Source organism: Anopheles bellator, chromosome 2 (genome assembly GCF_943735745.2).
Source record: "Anopheles bellator chromosome 2, idAnoBellAS_SP24_06.2, whole genome shotgun sequence".
Taxonomy (NCBI): Eukaryota; Metazoa; Arthropoda; class Insecta; order Diptera; family Culicidae; genus Anopheles; species Anopheles bellator.
Genome location: NC_071286.1, coordinates 45,225,288 through 45,242,191, shown reverse-complemented (window position 1 = coordinate 45,242,191; position 16,904 = coordinate 45,225,288). Strand labels below are relative to the sequence as shown.

Genomic DNA, 16,904 nt, shown 5'->3' with positions numbered 1-16,904 from the left:
TATCAACAGACGTCCATTTTCACCACGGACACCGAGCAAAAAAACGAGGATGCGCTCCAACTTGGGGGACCCATTTCGAGTGGTGACTTTTTACCCCACTTCTTTAGTTCCCAACCAGTAACGGACGCAGATGCGTCGTGTATTACCAGGTGGCAGTGGCCACAGTGCAGGAATTTAGAGATCCGTTTTGGTGCACTGGAGCTGGTGCGTAATCCCCAACAAGCTCCAAGTAGGGCTTACGCTGCTTTTCCAAAGTATTGGCTTTTCCGTTGGGTCCGGATGTCGGATAGAGGTTAGGGGTACAGTTTTTGGACAGAATTTGCCAACGAAAAGAAAAAAAAACACGGAGAGACGCAAACGCAGCGTCACATATGTTAGTGAAAAAGGCACCTTCACGGTGAGCTGTGACGGGTCCTTGGGCTCACGAGGGCATAGAAGGAGTGTTCCTAGCATTTTGTGCCGTGGTTCGCACCCGTAGAGCGTGTGGAGTGAAAAGTGGTTTAGTCCCACGTTAAGGCTCCATCAACCAAAGGGGCAAGGGCCACGCACGTGGCTGTCGGAGTAGGTGATTTGTGAACGGTAACTTACGAGTTCCTAGGAACGGCTCCCAAGTTGGTGCGTTTGCTGACGACGCTCGTGGCGGGCCGGAAGCGAGCGGGAGCGGTACAAGCGGCCACAATGGAGCTAATTCGGAAGAAGATGAAGCCGTACCAACCGTCGGAGCAGCTGGTAGTACGCGACAGCGTCAGCCTCAGCATGGACGAAGATCTGAGCGACGACGTGGAGGACGAGGTGTTCATACGGGACGGGCGCACCTGCCGAACGTACGAGGACCGGGGTGCCCAGCGGCCACTGATGGCCCCGAGGCGCAAGCACGGTAAAGCAACAAGTGGCAACGGTGGCTGCGGTAGTGGCGGCGATGGTAGCGACGGAAATGGCGTTGGAAGCGTCCTTGGCCTCGGCGGGCGCTCTTCCAGTCCCATTCACAAGAAGTACCGTCGCCGGAAGTGCTGGAGTTGCTGCGAACCTTTCTGCTACGGGCTTGCGGCTGTCACTGTCCTTATTGGTAAGCCTTTCTGTGTGAGAGCGAAAGAGAGAGAGATAGAGGCTGGACATGTATGTATGTGTGTGTTGAAGCATGTCCCCACAATAAGCGCGCAATTTACACTATGCCAATGTAAGGGAAAAAAGTGGCAAATAACAGCCGCGAGTGGCTAATGGCTACGAGGTTGGTGCAGGAATTGATGAGTTCACTACCGTGGAAAAAATGTACGAAACACGAACACACCGTAGGGGTGCAAATGGCTCAAGTGCGTTGTGCCTCTGCTTCTCATTGCCTGTTAGTTTTAATGAGTTTATGAATTATTGACACCTTCCTACGTTGGGAGTTGTGCGAGGATCTTGGCAACTACTTTCTCGCCGGATGTGTTGGCCCTTTTCTCCCACGACTTACCCAAAGATCTGCGTTGTTTGTTGGGCCAACATGGGACGTTACGCTAGCTCGTTCGTTCGGTACGGTCCGCCAGCGAACGGGTTCGTCGGAAGGTTTTACCTGCGCGCAAAACCCTCCGAAATTGGATCCTTTCATCATGCTATTATCTTTCGAAAAAGTTGTTAGGTTTTGTTTCTGTTTGTATTATCCATCCAATTATCCATTTATGCATTGTTTGAATTATCTAACAAAATAGTTTCCTGGGAACGAATGTGGAGGTTTTAGAATACATTTTTCATGCTTACCTAGAGCCAGGTGGCTTGTCTGTAGATCATCCGCCTCGCTGCACCGATTAATCGGTTTCTATGCTTCGAACCCTGACAATTGTATCAATTTGAATTTGAAACATTAAATTGGTGCTTTAAGCCCGGTCCAGACGCTACGATAACACATCATAGCGTCTGGACGGGGCTTTATACGGCTAAGTTTTAATAGAAAAAATTTAAAAAATAAGCACCAGTTAATTAGTAATTCGAAGGTGATATTGCTGCGCGAAGAACTGGTGCATGAATGCGTTACAACGGTACATTAACGATTTACGGATATAGAATATATAATCATAATTAAAAATAAATAAAATAAAGGTAAATACAGATCTTTACAACGATCTGTTGTCCGAGCTCCTAAGATTGTGATATTAATAATCGATAGTTAATGTCACCAAATCGAAAGATTGCACGCAAACGCAGTACGAAGATAAAAACATTATTTCTGTTGTTCGCAATTCAGTCGGAAACATCTATTCAGTCATGTAAATACTATTTCTGGTATTTGCAGAGATCATCGATAAACATAAAAAGCTATGTTGTTATGTTAGAGCAAACTCACCCGCCTTGGGCGACATTTTCTTTCTTTCTTTTACTTACGGACTTGCCCTCCGTTCAATAGATGTAAAATGATACTGACTTTCTAGTGGATGCTACTTTTGTAGATACTTGAATAAAAATGTGTCTGGTCCTCATTAAATCAGAATTCTTTTTACAGGATTGATCGTGCTGGCTGCGTTGCTGTTGACCGCTTTCCCACAGCCGTTGCAGAAAATCAAGATATGGTTTCACAAGGAGTCAACCTTCGGCAGCGCCATCATGCGGGACAAATTCAGCAACCTGATGTACACGGCCGACGGTAGCGCGGTCTACGGCGTGGGCAATGGGTCGCTGGAGGTGGTGCCCTGCACACGGATAACCGTGCAGAACGTGTGGACACGTGTCATTGCCAGGGTGAACAGCGAGAGCCCCGTCCGCAAGCTGGACGTGAACGGCGACGGCACAGAGGACGTCCTCGTCGGGTACGGTATCGACGAGTTGATCGATGACGGCGTCCGGAGTTACATTCCGCAGTGTACATCTCGCAAAACGGGCATCACCGATCTTTGCGGTGGTGGACTGATGGCGCTGGACGGACGGACCGGGTCGACTCTCTGGCAACGTTGGACCTCGTTCACGATCTTCTCACTGCAGTGCTCCGGAATTGACATCAACTCGGACGGATCCGCCGATTGTGTGGCGGCCGGTCGCGGCGGTCTCATACTGGCCATCGACGGCCGCAATGGACACATTCTGTGGGAGCTGAAAGACTACTCCGATCTCGAAAGCTACGCCGAAATCAGTATCGATCTGTACACAATCAACGTGATTCGTGACGCGAATGGGGACGGCATCGCCGACATTGTAGCGGTACACGTGGAGGAAACGCAACGAGCGCACGGTGGTCACATCAAGCTGATCTCCGGAGCGACCGGTGCGATCGTGCGTAGCATCCCGACACCGTTCCGCGAGGAGATGTTTGTGCCGATTCAAGTCCTGCGGAAACCGGATGCCACGGATGCATTGCTAGTGGTAACTGGCGGTCAAAACTCGCCCGGTGGCGTGTACGTGCTGCAGCTGACCAACCTTATGAAGTACCCGGGCGAGAGTGCTTTCGAGCCTATCGTCAGACTCGAATCGTCCGGGTTCATGGTGCCGGCGGTGCTGACCGATCTAAATGGAGACTCGATGGAGGACATTGTGGTCAGTTCGTTCAATTCGACCGTGTTCGCGTTCGATGGCGCGAATCGGACGCTGCTTTGGTCGTACACGATCCCCGACTCGGAGAGCGTGAGCTCGATCGTGCCCGGACACTTTGACCACGACAATGTGACAGACTTTATGGTCAAGTATAATACGGGGCCTGGATTCCCGATCTACTACTACTCACAGACGGCGCTGATCAACGGCACGAACGGGAAACCGTTCCTGGACGCACCCATCAAAGACGCTGGAGGATCGAACGGGTTGCTCGGGGGTTTGGCACTGTCTCAGACTGGTGGCGGGGACTTCTTCCTTCACTGGCAGATGCAATGCCGCAATCACACCGCCGACACCACGGACGAGTACCAATTCATTCCCGGTAGGCTCGCCGGCCACTGCCGGAGTGCCGGAACGATCTCACTGATTCTCTTTTTCTCTACAGAGAGTGACGTTATCCAGCAATCGCGTGCCGACACCTGCGTCTTGCGCTACAACCAATCGTCGATCCTGAAGCTGTACGCGATCACGCGTCACGTGGAGCCCCCGGGAGCGGTGATTTTCTCGTCGGACGACCTGAACATTCGATTGAACGAAACCGGATCATCCGCGGATCCGCCGGGCAGCGTTGCACCGATGAAGCATCCCAAGATGAAGCTGAAGGGACGCAACGATGGCCAGAGTAGTGCCGCGTCACGGAAAGCTTCCATCGAAGCTCCGACTTCCGGTGGTCAACTAGGGCGGGCCGGGGATGTGCGGATGGACAAGAAGTTGGCTCCGGGGCGTGCTGGGCCGCAATCGATTGTCCCGAATGAAGCAGTGATGGTTGATGGTCCAGGACGCACGGTGGACGCTTCCGAGCGGCAAAAGCTAGCTTCACGCCCGAAACTGGACATGGGGCAATCCATCGACACGTTGGCGCAAGAGGAAGCCAAGCGCCAGGAGAAGCTGGCGCTCAACAACGTCTACAAGAAGTACATTTACAATGCGAACGATAACAGTGACCGGGAACCAGGAGACGAGCTGGAGGCTCCCGGTGCTAGAGACCGCGCAGGGCAGGTAGATGATCGCAAACCCTACATCTATCTGCCGTACGATCAGTTCGAATCTGACTCAGTAAGTTTTGATTCTCTCTGCATATGACAAGAGGTTTCCATTGTCCGCTACAACACTTTCTTCTTGACCAGTCAAATCCTTTTCTGACAAATCAAATTCCTCAACCTGCCGCCGGAGACACGCTGGACTATGACTACGGTGCATCACAAGTGGAGGACGATGGAAGGCCGCTGCCCGCTTACCAGCGACCACGGTACCGTGGTTCCTCTGGATCTCACTACGCCAGTAGTGGTGGGCGAGACGTTCGGAGCAAGTTTGGTGTTTTCGGTATGCCGGGAACCGGTAACTGTTGAGTTGGACTCGAAGTACATCCTCGTTTCGTTTTCGGTCCCGCAGACGACATCGATTTTCACGACTCACGATTTCACGATCCGTCGCTGGACGAGCAAGTGTACAACGAGTCCAATCCGAACTCGCAGATCGTGAAGAAAGTTTTGCTGAACGATGAGATCGTAGACGATATGAAGAACGCTGATCCGGGAAGCAAGGGTTCCAAGGAGACCCTTTGGGATTTGGAGATGGAAAAAGAGGCAAAGGAGGCCATGAATGGTGCGGCTACTCAATTCGAACGTAACGTTATTTTGTCATTATATTTCACTTCCTTCCATTACCTTGCAGATGTGAATGCGATGAACTTCGAGTATTCCAACAAGGCCAGACGGCAGACCGGAGCAACTGCCAGCGTCAAAGGGATTTTGGCATCGACGAGCTCGACCATGGCCCCTTTCGTAGGCTCCTCACAGGCTACTGTTACCGTACCGAACGAAAACATTCTTCCATCGATCGCGTCGACCGGTGTGCTGCTGAAGCCGATCGCTAGCTCGTCGGTTACCTCGCCAGCGGCACCGACCACGGGGTCCACCATCGACTACGTGTTTGTGATGAACATTCGAGAATCCGAGGCGTATCCACCGCTGTTCCTCGACTCCGATCTCAGCTGTATCCAGGAGAAGCTTCAAGCGTACCGCACGTACCGCAATGAGGACATGTTGCAGTTGGAGAAGAAATTTCTGGCCCAATGCCTGAACGCCCGAGTTCCCAATCTGCAGCCCGCCTACCAGCGCTACGAAACGCAGATCATTGTGACGCGACTCGAGATCGGATGTTCCTGCAGTGCGGAGTTGGATCCGGCGCGTGAGATGTGCTCGCAGCTCCACAGCTACGAACAGCAGCGCTGGACGCAGTACATGGGCAACGAGGGCGATGGTCGCTACTGAGATCGTGCCGGTGAACCGGAAGAGATCAAATAAGATTCCGGTGGCGGTGCGGTCGTGCATCTTTCTTTCACAATTCTTTCTTCAAACTAATCAGACTCCGTAGGAGAATACTGGTGGTGGAATCCTTGAAGTTTCCAGGAATTATTTGAGGGCCAAAGAAGCACGATAGACGATCCCAATTCCTTGGCAGCTTATTAGGCTAAAATGCAGTTTTAAGAGATCATAGGGAAAAGAGCGTTAGGACCCACCAAAGAAGCGCAGCTACACACGGTATCGACGTGCATACACGAGCGGCAAGACAAATCTCTTCACATTTAATCCTAAGCATCAGAAGCGAGCAAGTTTCACGCGCAGCCAAACATGCTAAATATCATTTATAATCAATCTCCCAAAATATTATAACATGTGTGGGCAGGATGAAGACGAAAAGGCAGCTCGCGAGGACAGTGCACTAAAAATTTGGAGGTGGAAAATAGGAGAATCATTCACAGGGGAAGAATCGAGTGTGTAAATATATCATCGGGATTGGAGGAAGAAACACGCCATTGTTCTGGGCGAAAGAAATCAACATCCTGTTCCGTTGCGTTACACGTTCGCGCTTATATTGTAATCGAATCTGTGTTCCGACCGAGTCGCGAAGAAAAACCAAACCGTCGAAAACGCCAGAAATGAACAAAACCAATCGGCACGCCCTACTTTTTAACAACCTGAATGACATCCTCGTCACTCATGACATGCGAGATGCCAACCCGCTGCGGCGAGTACTTGGTTGAGGTACCCCATACAAGCGCATACTTGAACTGGGCGGCCAGTGTGCGATGAATGGCATGGCACACGTGCTCCACCGTTACGCCCTGTAAAGAGAACGAGAGAGTGAGAGAGAGCTAGGATGCGAATCCGGCCGTACACAGATTGATCGATTGTGAACGCACCTTGCGCAGAATGAGACCGTCGTCAAAGTCGGGCGGCGCTCCCGGTTTCTTGGTGTAGACGCGGATCAACTGCAGGTGTTCCCACAGTACCTCGAGCAAATAGTCCAGATTAAGGTGCATGTTGCAGCTAACGACGACCGAGAAGGGTTGGCGGGCCAGCCGATCCACTTCCTCGATCGAGATCTGATCGATCTTGTTGTACACGTAGATACACGGCACGTAGATTCGGTTACCGGTCACCACGTCGATGAACTCGTCCTCGGTGCAGTCCTCCCGGAACAGCACCTCCGCGTTGAAGATTTTGAATGAGTGCAGTATCGTTTGGACCATTTTTTCGTTGCATCGCGTCAGCGTGCAGGTGGCATTGAAGCTAAGGCCGCCACCCTTCTTGATCTTGAAGTAGATGTTCGGCTTCCGTTTGTTTAGCCGCAGCCCGACCGACTCGAGCTCGTACTCGAGGAGATCGCGGTGCACGTTCGGTTTCGTTGCGTCCAGCATCATCAGCACCAGGTCGGCGGTGCGTGCCACCGCTATCACCTGTCGGCCACGGCCTTTACCTTGCGCCGCCCCCTCGATGATACCGGGCAGATCGAGCAGCTGTATGTTGGCGCCCTTGTAGTCGATTACGCCCGGGATGCACGTTAGCGTGGTGAACTCGTAGTTGGCCGCTTCGCTTTCGGTTTTGGTCAGCGTCGACAGCAGCGTCGATTTGCCGACAGACGGGAAACCGATCAGCGCAATACGCGCATCACCCGACTTGAGCACATCGAACCCTTCGCCTTTCTCACCCTTTTTCGACGGTTCCAGCAGCTGCGAGCGGTACTTGGCGAGTTTTGCTTTCAGCAACCCGAGATGATACTCCGTTGCTGGAATGACGTGACGAGGCCGTGAGTAACTGTGTTCTGTCCTTTTTCATCGAAACCTGTCCGCACACGTACCTTTATTTTTCTGTGTTTTGGCAATTTCTTTCTCGATGTCGGAGATCTTATCGAGGATACCCATGATGGTGAGATTGGGGAAGTCCTTCTCTTCTAATTGGCTATCACAGCGAAGATCTTTCTAAATCTCACCAATTTCTGGGTGACCAGGACGATGACCGTCGGAGCTACAAGCGACGGAGTTGCGGTGTTGAAAAACGGTCAACACCATCGGTATCTCGGACAGCGGCGCAGCAATTTAATGTGATTTCCTTCCGAAGTCGATGCCGTGCGAGAATGACGTTTACGGTGACAGGCAAGAGAAAAAAATATTGTTCAAATGTCAAAATCGACTGCAGAAATATTTCCCCATTGAAAATGGTACGAAATATTTCACACTGCCCCACTATGGGACAAACGCTAACAAAAACTTAAAACATGTCGCTTTTGCCTGCCCAATGTACAGTAACTTAAATCAATACGGCCCAGATTCGTTCGTTCTTTGAAGAATAAAAAAACTGTAACAACGTTAGAAACATGGTTTGTGTGTGGTTTTTTTTTATTATTTATTTATTATAGTACATAGGTTTGATCTCCTTCCTTCTTTTCCCTTCCTCTGTTTCATTTTGTTAGGTTGCCCCGAATCGGTCCTTTCGGTCGAGTGGACAGCCACGACGTGTGGGAAAATCTTCCGCAGGTCTTTTATGTTGTTATTTCTTCGTGCCACGAATTCTGATCCGTTTTATTTTGTTCCTTCTAGCCACTTTAAGCTTTACGCAGTATGTGTGTGTATATATAATTAAGATTAAATCTTCTGCTTCGCTCGCTATCCTCATATATTTGTTTATTCTTATATAAATATCTGTATGTACAAAACCCATAATTAACTTTGTTGCCTTCCCATTTTCATATTTGTTCTACATCAACTTATGTTTGCTTATGGGAGCTACACCCGCGATCCTTATTAGATCATTTTGCTTTGAGCAGAATAGATATCGGGTTTTACTTTCGTACCTCTTTCTCACTATCTGCCCGTTTGAACCGCCAAATTGCGAAACAGGCTTTCGCAAAAAAGAATTAACGATCGATTTTGTAAACGGATGTTGGGTACTAACGGCAAACATCAAAACGGACACACGCTTGAAAAGGATACCCTCAGGTGTGGTGTGTGGTTCTCCGCTGCGTTCCCTCATCGGTGGTGGTTTTATTTGCCAGCATGTTCCTAGCACCCCAAGCAAGGTGTGTAAAAATTGCATTTTTAACGTTTACAAGCTTTTAGTTTGCTTTTCTTACACGTAACATAATTATTTGCACACCGAGCGAAACCGGGAAAGTAAACAGCGAACACAGTTCAGCAAACACCTAGCGTTCCCGTTCTCGTCGTCTTTTGTTTGGTTTCTTAATTTCTTAATTAAACTTTGCATTTGCATTGTTTCCCATTTGTGTTGCTTAGTTTCGTTCGAGCCGACCACCTTTTGCTTCTGTGTAGTGCTTTCATGTTTCAAACCATTTACAGTGTACCTATTTACAAACAGAGATTTGTGGAACGTCGGCAACCAACAGCAGCAATAGTTCGCTGTGTAAAGTTTTTACTCTGTTTTAAATTTGTTTGCTAGTTTGTGTTGAGTAAAGGTTTTGCATTTCGGTAGAAGACCTGCCGGTTCTTCTGCGGAACTCATGCAGCACCCCTCGGATCTTATTACATTTAATTTGTAAGGAAGTGTTTTTGTTTTTGCTAAACCTTTATGCTATTCGAGTTTTGGTTGCTTGGATGGATGGAAAAGTGTGATCAAAATATCAGTAGGAATAGGAAGGAATATAATCGAAGACTTTTCCTTTCCCGTCAGCATCGATAAAAAGCTGTACATTCGGTCATGCCCAGGTGTACGTTTCGCTTATTGTTTCATAGAACTTCCTTTTCCTTCCTCTTTGGAAATACCATGACGGCCTTTTTATGTGCCACTCTTGAGCTGGTGTCTGAGCATCGAAAATGATCGTCTAAAAATGGTCGTCTGATGATGATTCTATTTATGCTCGCTCTCCGTTACATCCGCGTGCATTGACATATTGTTTCTATTAATTAGAGCAAAAATCTGCAACAAACCCCGGAAGCGACAACATTGGGACGTTTCGGTGCCTTCCACCGTTGATGGGATAGATAGAGTGTGTTTGGATGGATTTTCTTTTCAGTGATCGCAAGAATGCTGGGTGTTAAGTCTAACGATACAAAAAAACAACTCCCGCACTACAATGCGTTTGGCGTGGAAACTTTTGGCAAGAATTTTCGTCCCAGTTTTCTTAGTTTTGTTTTAGCTCTTGTTCTCTGTAGTAATGTGTGCAGCTTCAGAGTGAAATAACCCACCCCCCCACGCCCCCCCCCCCCCCCTTCTTCCTTCCGACAGTTTTTCCTGCCGATTTCTCGGTTTGAGCTGTCTTTTGATGCGTTTTCCTTCTTCTTATGATACTATTTTGCCCCAACCGTTATGCGCTGTGCATTCATCTGGGACACGATTTCACTACGTTTTAGATTGAGCAAATTTCACTTGGATCCGCTTGGCACCGTTTCTCTCGCAAGAGGGTCGTGCCTGTTCGGAGTATAAATGGGAAAAATTTGAGCAAAAACCAACGCATAACCTGTATCTTGTGGTGCACATTTCTGTGCCGTGTGACTGTGAGTGTTTCATTTTAATTGCCTCAATTTCCATGTTCAGCTTGACAGCTAAACGGCGCGCCCGTCACTTATCCTACATTCTATATTTTACTGTCCTCGATATTTTGCTATATCAAACGGTGTCGCCAATCAAGTAAGGTTGCTTGCTGGCTGGACGATGGTGTAAGGAATGCGCGCAAGCTATCACTACGTAAGAATGGGAACAGTATCCTTTAGAATTTCTCCTAAACAACGACCATTAGAATGCTCTAAACGTCTTTAAAAATGCCTAACGATCAGGAAAACGAACGGGAAAACGGAACAATGCTTCTCTAACTACGAGGAAAAGTGGGCTACACTGCGAAGGTGAAAGGTTATTAATTAGGTGTTTGCATAACGGTTCTCGAAGTCGTTTCCGTTTTTCGGTCGGTTAGGGACAGAAAAGTGTTTTGCAAGGCAACTGGGGCCAGGGAACTGGATATTACTTTGCGGCAATTGAACGAAACAGGTAGAAGTAACAGAAGGTGAAGATTTTATATTTACAAATACATTTAAACAGTTTGCACGGACATCGCGCCGGATACGATAAGAATCGTAGCCGCAGTACCACTCTCACTATCTCATGTATGCCTTCTGAAAGACGGAACCTTTTCCTAGTTTTGTTTCTTTGCACATATTTCTCTCTTTCTCTCCATTTTCGGCACTGCTGGAACCTGGCCTTGTGCACCGCTCCGTGACTCATCTTCAGTTTTTCAGAACTTAAACCTCAAACTGCATTGTGCAGCGAAACACTAAACCCACTAACCGTCAGCCCAATCTTTCGATTACCTGAAAAACACCTACCTAGCAGTAGTGGGTTGATTCATAACCGTGTGTTTTCCCCCTACAATTAAGCTAACCTCACAGGAAACAACATGGGGGAAAGAAAGGTAAAGCGCCCTCAGTTTATACAGCTACAGATATCACGGTCTACGCATCGCCAGAGCCACTACGGAAACTTTTCATCTACGACGGAGGTGGAAAACCGTTTTCCTCTCGCTAACAGGGTTTACGTTCCAGGACTTTTCGGGTGCTTTGACGATGGTGGAAAAACAGATAACAATGGAAAATCGAAAAGAAAAGTTCAAACTAGTTTATGTTAAACACAGAACACTATGGATGGCGTTGGGAGCAGTGATTTCGGAACGGTTGTTGAGCATCCTATTTTCAAAACCCCACGGCTACTACTCCCATGATGTTGAGCATTATTTTGGGTGTCTTTGGGGAATCCGCTGCGCCGGTCTGCACTGTCCGGTCGCTTTTCGGTCTAGCTACCTAGCAGTTTCCGTTTGTTCGTCTGTTGTGATTGTTGGTGCCACAAAAAATAATCATGGAATAACCCTTCTATTAATGTTTTGCCTTTTGAAGGCTCGGAGTCATTGTGTTCTGGTTTATTGATTTCTGCTATCGCCTCGGCCATCGGTGATCTTGTAGAGCTCTTTCGTGGAACTAGACAAGGCTAGACGAAATCGTTGGTAGCAGGTTTGTTCAGCGGTTCTTGTGCCTGTTTGGAACGTAAAAGAGTGAAAAGAGTAAACAAAATTAGTAGCTGAGTCACCTAGCACCTGGTACGTTGTTTAAAAGATATTAAATTTACTAAACGTAGAAGAATTAATATTGATTGTAAAAACATCCTACAAACGCAATGCCACAACACACATGCAAACCGTCCCTAATTTTGCGCCTTTCGGCAATCACGGAAAGAAAAGTTTTACTTTAAAACAGAATACAGCATTGGTGGTTGTGAAATAAAAGCAAAAGGCTAAACCAGAAAAGGCTCGTTGGAAAATTGTGTTCAATGAAACAATAGCAAACAAAGAAGAGAAACGAACAAGCACGCAGCACCGTAGAGAAAATCATAGCGATAGCGTTCCACTTGAAAATGATTGGATTGATTGTAAAACGTATAAAAAAAAACACCCAAAAACACATGCGTCGATCGGGCGATCGGGAAGCTGGTTTTGAACGAAAATTAGCTAACATTCCGCTAACAGTCGAAACGAACGGCAAACGAATGGCTGCGGTGGCCTGTACGCTCTTACCTTTCCACCGACCGATCAGAGGACTTTTAGCGGAGTTAACCATAGCGTCAAACGGTGCGTACGGCCCCCAAGTGTTCTTTAATGCATCTAATTCATCGTGGTGGAGGCGCATGGTGTTTCTTAGTGGTCTGAATGGTGATTGCTTCGGGTTCGCCCGGTTTGTTACTATTTTTTTCGTTTTTTTTAATTGTTAGGTTGACGACGTGTGCTCGAGGTGCCTGGTGGGCTGGTGCTGCGTTGGTGCTGGTGGTGCATTACGGGATTTGATGGTTGGTGTGCAGTGCAGAAGTCGCCGTTTCGATCGTTAGTTTTGCGCTAATAATTCCTTTCCAATGGTTTGCTTTGCAGCTTTTTGGTGGTCACTTTCTCTTTCTCTCTCTTCCTCTATTTCTTTCCCATTCTTTCCTTCCCCGTTCAGTTAGTGGGCGGATGGACGGTGATAATGCGGCTTCATGTGCGGTAGTGAAACGTGTTAATCTTGAGAGCGGGCGTAATTGATGTTTGTACGTAAAAACCAAATTGCACCAATTATGTAATTACGCACAAGAAGAAGATTCGATTTCGACAAAATTGGAACCAAAACCGGCAAATTTACACCATACACAGGACAACACGAAGCGAGAGAAAGAGAACGGGCGAATGGAGCAATAGGGAAAGAGAAAAAATAAGAAGAGCAAAGTAGAGAAAGAGAGACAATAAACAATGTTAACGTTGGCTAGTAATTCGCGGCGTCCTGTTCGCGGTGTCCTGTTGTTAGCGGCACCAGGATTCAGGTTGTTCGATGGGTCTGCTGTTTGCGTCTATTGAGGGACTCATTTGTGTTCTTCAAGGAAACCCCGCTTTGTAACTTATATCTATTAGTCCGATTGTTTGTTTTTGGCAAATAGTTTCCTTCTCCCATTTTTAGTTGCTTTTAGTGCGAGCTTCAGTGAAAAGTTCATTCGTTCAACGTGGCGAAATAAATCTACCCTCGCTTCTGGTGCACTTTTGGGGGCCACTTTCCCCATTCAGTGTGCTTAAAATGGGTTCCGTTTCCGTTGGCCATTTCGACTCTGCGTTGCTGTTGCTACGAGACCCCCGGCGAGTGTTATATTTACATCCATTTGCTTCCCTGCTGCTAACACCACGAACGAAAAGGACACGCTCAGTCACGAGCGGCAGTCGGAAGGTTCGTGATGGAGAGAAAATAGAATGAACCTAGCCGGGCGCATGAATTCCTTTCTTGACCCGCTTTTCTTTCCTAATTTGGCCCGCTCTTTTAGCTGGTGGCGCGTTTGTTTGGTGTGCATCCGGCCATTCGCGTCCGTCCATCCGGCACTGTTCCGGAGTTTATAATCCTTTCACGTAGCCACACGTAGCATGGAAACGAAAATGAATGAAACTGAAAAAAGCACTCGTTCGCCGTTCGCCGGTGGCGCATTAGAAGTCAAACCGTGGTCAACGGCAACGTCCGAAGCGGTCCGGTCGGGGTGGGTTTCTTTGAAGCTCCCTCTGATGCCAGTAGTGGCCAGTCTCGGTCTCGGCTACATGTCCTTATTAACGGGGCCGGTTGTCGAGTTTTTGCCAGCCAGACCCAGAACGGGCTGGCAGGCGCAGTGCAAAGAGGGATTTATTTTTGCGCATGGAAAAATAATGGCTCCCCGTGAAACGACGGTCAAGCCACCGAGGACTGTAGTCGCGACGACACAAGTTGCCCACTACAACTGGCTGGCCACCGACTGGACTTTATCCGAGAGCAGCGCTCGGAAGGCAATTTAATCTTGAAACTTCAACTACAGAAAAGCCCATGGGTCCAACCCATGAATTCAAGTCACAGCGCGGCCTGTTTAAATAGGACCGACATGAACATTATTTGCAAAAGTTAGTGAATGTTTGCTCATTGAAACAACATCACCAGCCCCCAAACTATGGGGAGCGACCCGACGGTGTGAAAACTGGGGGGGAACTGGAAACCTTTTTCAAGACGGCGCTATTTTCGCCGGGTTGATCCCCCCAAAAAAAGGTTCACGCTTCGTCATTTTATACTCCATTAGCACCAGGGGTTAGAGTAGTGGTGAATAATTCATGCTGATCAAGTGTGAGTGACACACAAAAAATTGGCCCCAGCTCGTGTAGCTCGGTACAACCGACGTGGCCGTGGGTTCATTAGGGAACCGACAGAACTTGTGCCACCGTAAACCGTTGGCCGCCGAGGGATTTCATTTGCTCATTCGCTTCTGTGTATTTTTTGTTGTTGTTAATTCTTATTTCCCCCAGTTCAACAGTTTACGGAATGGCCAATTTCACGTCCGTCCGGCTTCGGGACTGAGGCGTCGTGTCGCTTCTGGCGACAACCGGTCGCGCAAATCTAAATCTAATGAGTGTGTACCGTACCGGAGGGCGTACAGCACTCCAACGGGACACCTCGAAGCGGTCCTTGCTCACATTAATATTTACTGAGCGCTTCCACCTTCCACCAGCCGGCCGAGGATAGGGACGAGCTCGACAAAGCTTACGAGTTAGTTGCCGAGTGTTTGAGGCAGCCGCCAAAAAAAAACGGAAAAAGTTTTCGGTTAGTGTTTAACTTAGGCTGCCATTTGCCAGGGAGTGGCATGTGGGCCGCTACCGGCCACTTTAATCAGTTTAATATCTGCTCACATTTGGCCATACGCGACTCACTGTGCGCAGCCAGCCCCAGGCCCGAGCGTTATTAGTTTTGAAACAAAAAAGTAACGGGACGCCACACGGCCCTGGGCACCCGGGGGAAACGGGGTCACACAGGCATGGTATGGGCTAACATACGCTCCTGCGACGACGCATGAGTCGCCGACAATCCTCTATTTAATTAGCGTGTGGGTGCGGGAGGTTTTTGTGCCCGACGGTTGAAGCCACTCAACGGCCACGTCCTGTCGCCCGCGGGCTCTATTTCTGGAGCATGGTCCTGGATGTGGACTTTTTTTCCAGCAGCGAGTGGACCAAAGGACGAACCGAGGCCTGACTGAGGGCGTCGGGTTAGTTAGAGAGTTTAGCTTCCCGGCAGCCTGGCCCTGGCGCAGCCCTAATCTCGGGTAACAGCCTGTCGGGAGCGCTCCGTGCGTGCCGCATCACGCGTTTTGCAGCGCAACATTCGAGCACAGCAAGGATGGCGGCACACTTTACTCGAATTTCCGCACTGGCACTGGCAGGTTTCGCTTCGCTTTTCTTCATGTTTTACTTTCAGCTCTTGTAGTGGTGCGGGCCGATTGCTATTTGTTTCGTGTTGCCTTTGTTTTTGCCGCCTATTGTTTGCGTCTTTCCTTCAGTGGTAGGTAAAAGTTAGTTGTTTTCGCTTTCGAGTTTATAACGTTCTACGTGTTGTGCGGGTTGTGAACGCTTTCACTTTAACATTGGCACCCTGTTTGTTCTCTTTCTTTTCTTGTTTGGCTTTCCGTTTCTTTCGGTCTTTTTTCTATAGTTTCGCTACTCTATTTGTTTACTTGGCATAACTTTTCCGTTTTCTCTGCTCAGTTTGCGCTTCGGTTTTGGATAATGATTTTCCTACAATTTTTTGTGGGTTCATGTTGCACCGTCCCATTTGGTGGTCACTTCGCTGCATTTCGTGTCTGTGTGTGTGTATATGTGTGTGTGCCGTCATGATTCACCGTACAAAGCGGACCCCGCTCGGTCTAGAGCCGGGTTAGCCACCTCCGGGGCTCTGAGTTAGTTGTGTGAGAGAATGGACATGTTCGGTGTAATTTCAGAGGATTTGGCTAGTTTTGGATGTTGACGTTTGTTTGCTAGTGCGGACTGTTATCATCTCACACACCACACCTTATCTTATGCTGACGCTGTAGTCACGGGCCAGTGCTCTTACCTCTTCGCCCACGGTGCTCGGGTACATGCGGCTTTGCACGTTCTTCTCCAGGCTGAACTGGTCCTCGGTCGTCTTTCGGTAGACGGGATTGTCGAAGTTCATCGACGTCGAGTTCCGGTGCACATGGTGACGGTACAAGCACCACGCGATCTGCCAAGGGCAACGAAATAGAACCGTAACCGTCGTTAAGAAGATGGCCAACGCGAACAATCAATGTCGTTATGGGAAAAAGAAAAGAAACAAAAAAAAAAACGGTTAAAAGTAGAATCCATTGTGACACGCTAATGGAAACGAAAGTTCGCAGAGAACGGAATGGAATCGACAGAATAAGCGCTCAACAGAGCGGGCTGAATGTAGCGGGTAGCGAAATGAAAATCGTTCCTATTTTGAAGCGCCCACAAAGGCAGCATAAAGTGAGTGTTGGCGTAAACTGTCGCCTTTGGAAACGGAAGAGCCAACGCATACAGGAACCGCTATGGAAATCGCTATGCTCGCTCGGTTTGGCGGGCGAAAAATCACTTACCACTGCGAAGGACAAGATGACGCCCGTGATGATGACGATGGCGTAGATGGCCACCTGGCCCGAGTCGTCCTCGACCACGCCCGGGTGGATGATTGTGCCATCGGTGCCATTTCGCATCGTGGCTATTATAAATATCCA

At 48.6% G+C, this 16,904-nt stretch overlaps 3 protein-coding genes across 3 annotated transcripts in view; 1 reads left to right on the top strand and 2 right to left on the bottom strand.

The window, feature by feature from the left end:
• The first annotated feature begins 678 nt into the window (after window positions 1-678).
• LOC131210645 (uncharacterized) lies at window positions 679-5,947 on the top strand. Its single transcript, XM_058203923.1, has 6 exons — window positions 679-1,066; window positions 2,477-3,880; window positions 3,944-4,614; window positions 4,686-4,881; window positions 4,951-5,163; window positions 5,233-5,947. Exons 1-6 carry the CDS (start codon window positions 679-681, stop codon window positions 5,829-5,831), a joined length of 3,471 nt encoding a protein of 1,156 aa, XP_058059906.1. The 3' UTR covers window positions 5,832-5,947.
• Window positions 5,948-6,411: 464 nt separating this feature from the next.
• Window positions 6,412-7,948, bottom strand: LOC131209780 (developmentally-regulated GTP-binding protein 2). Its single transcript, XM_058202918.1, has 3 exons — window positions 7,702-7,948; window positions 6,764-7,629; window positions 6,412-6,685 (listed from the first exon to the last, which is right to left on the bottom strand). The coding sequence occupies exons 1-3, from the start codon at window positions 7,763-7,765 to the stop codon at window positions 6,524-6,526; spliced, it is 1,092 nt and encodes a 363-aa protein (XP_058058901.1). The 5' UTR covers window positions 7,766-7,948; the 3' UTR covers window positions 6,412-6,523.
• Window positions 7,949-10,104: 2,156 nt separating this feature from the next.
• The window catches only part of LOC131210419 (low-density lipoprotein receptor), a 213,555-nt gene continuing 206,755 nt past the window's right edge, over window positions 10,105-16,904 (bottom strand). The window contains exons 15-17 of the mRNA XM_058203662.1: window positions 16,767-16,888; window positions 16,244-16,393; window positions 10,105-11,873 (exon numbers count right to left, since the gene is read on the bottom strand). Coding sequence (XP_058059645.1) covers window positions 11,829-11,873; window positions 16,244-16,393; window positions 16,767-16,888 — 317 coding nt within the window. The 3' untranslated portion in view covers window positions 10,105-11,828. The remainder of the gene's footprint in view (window positions 11,874-16,243; window positions 16,394-16,766; window positions 16,889-16,904) is intronic.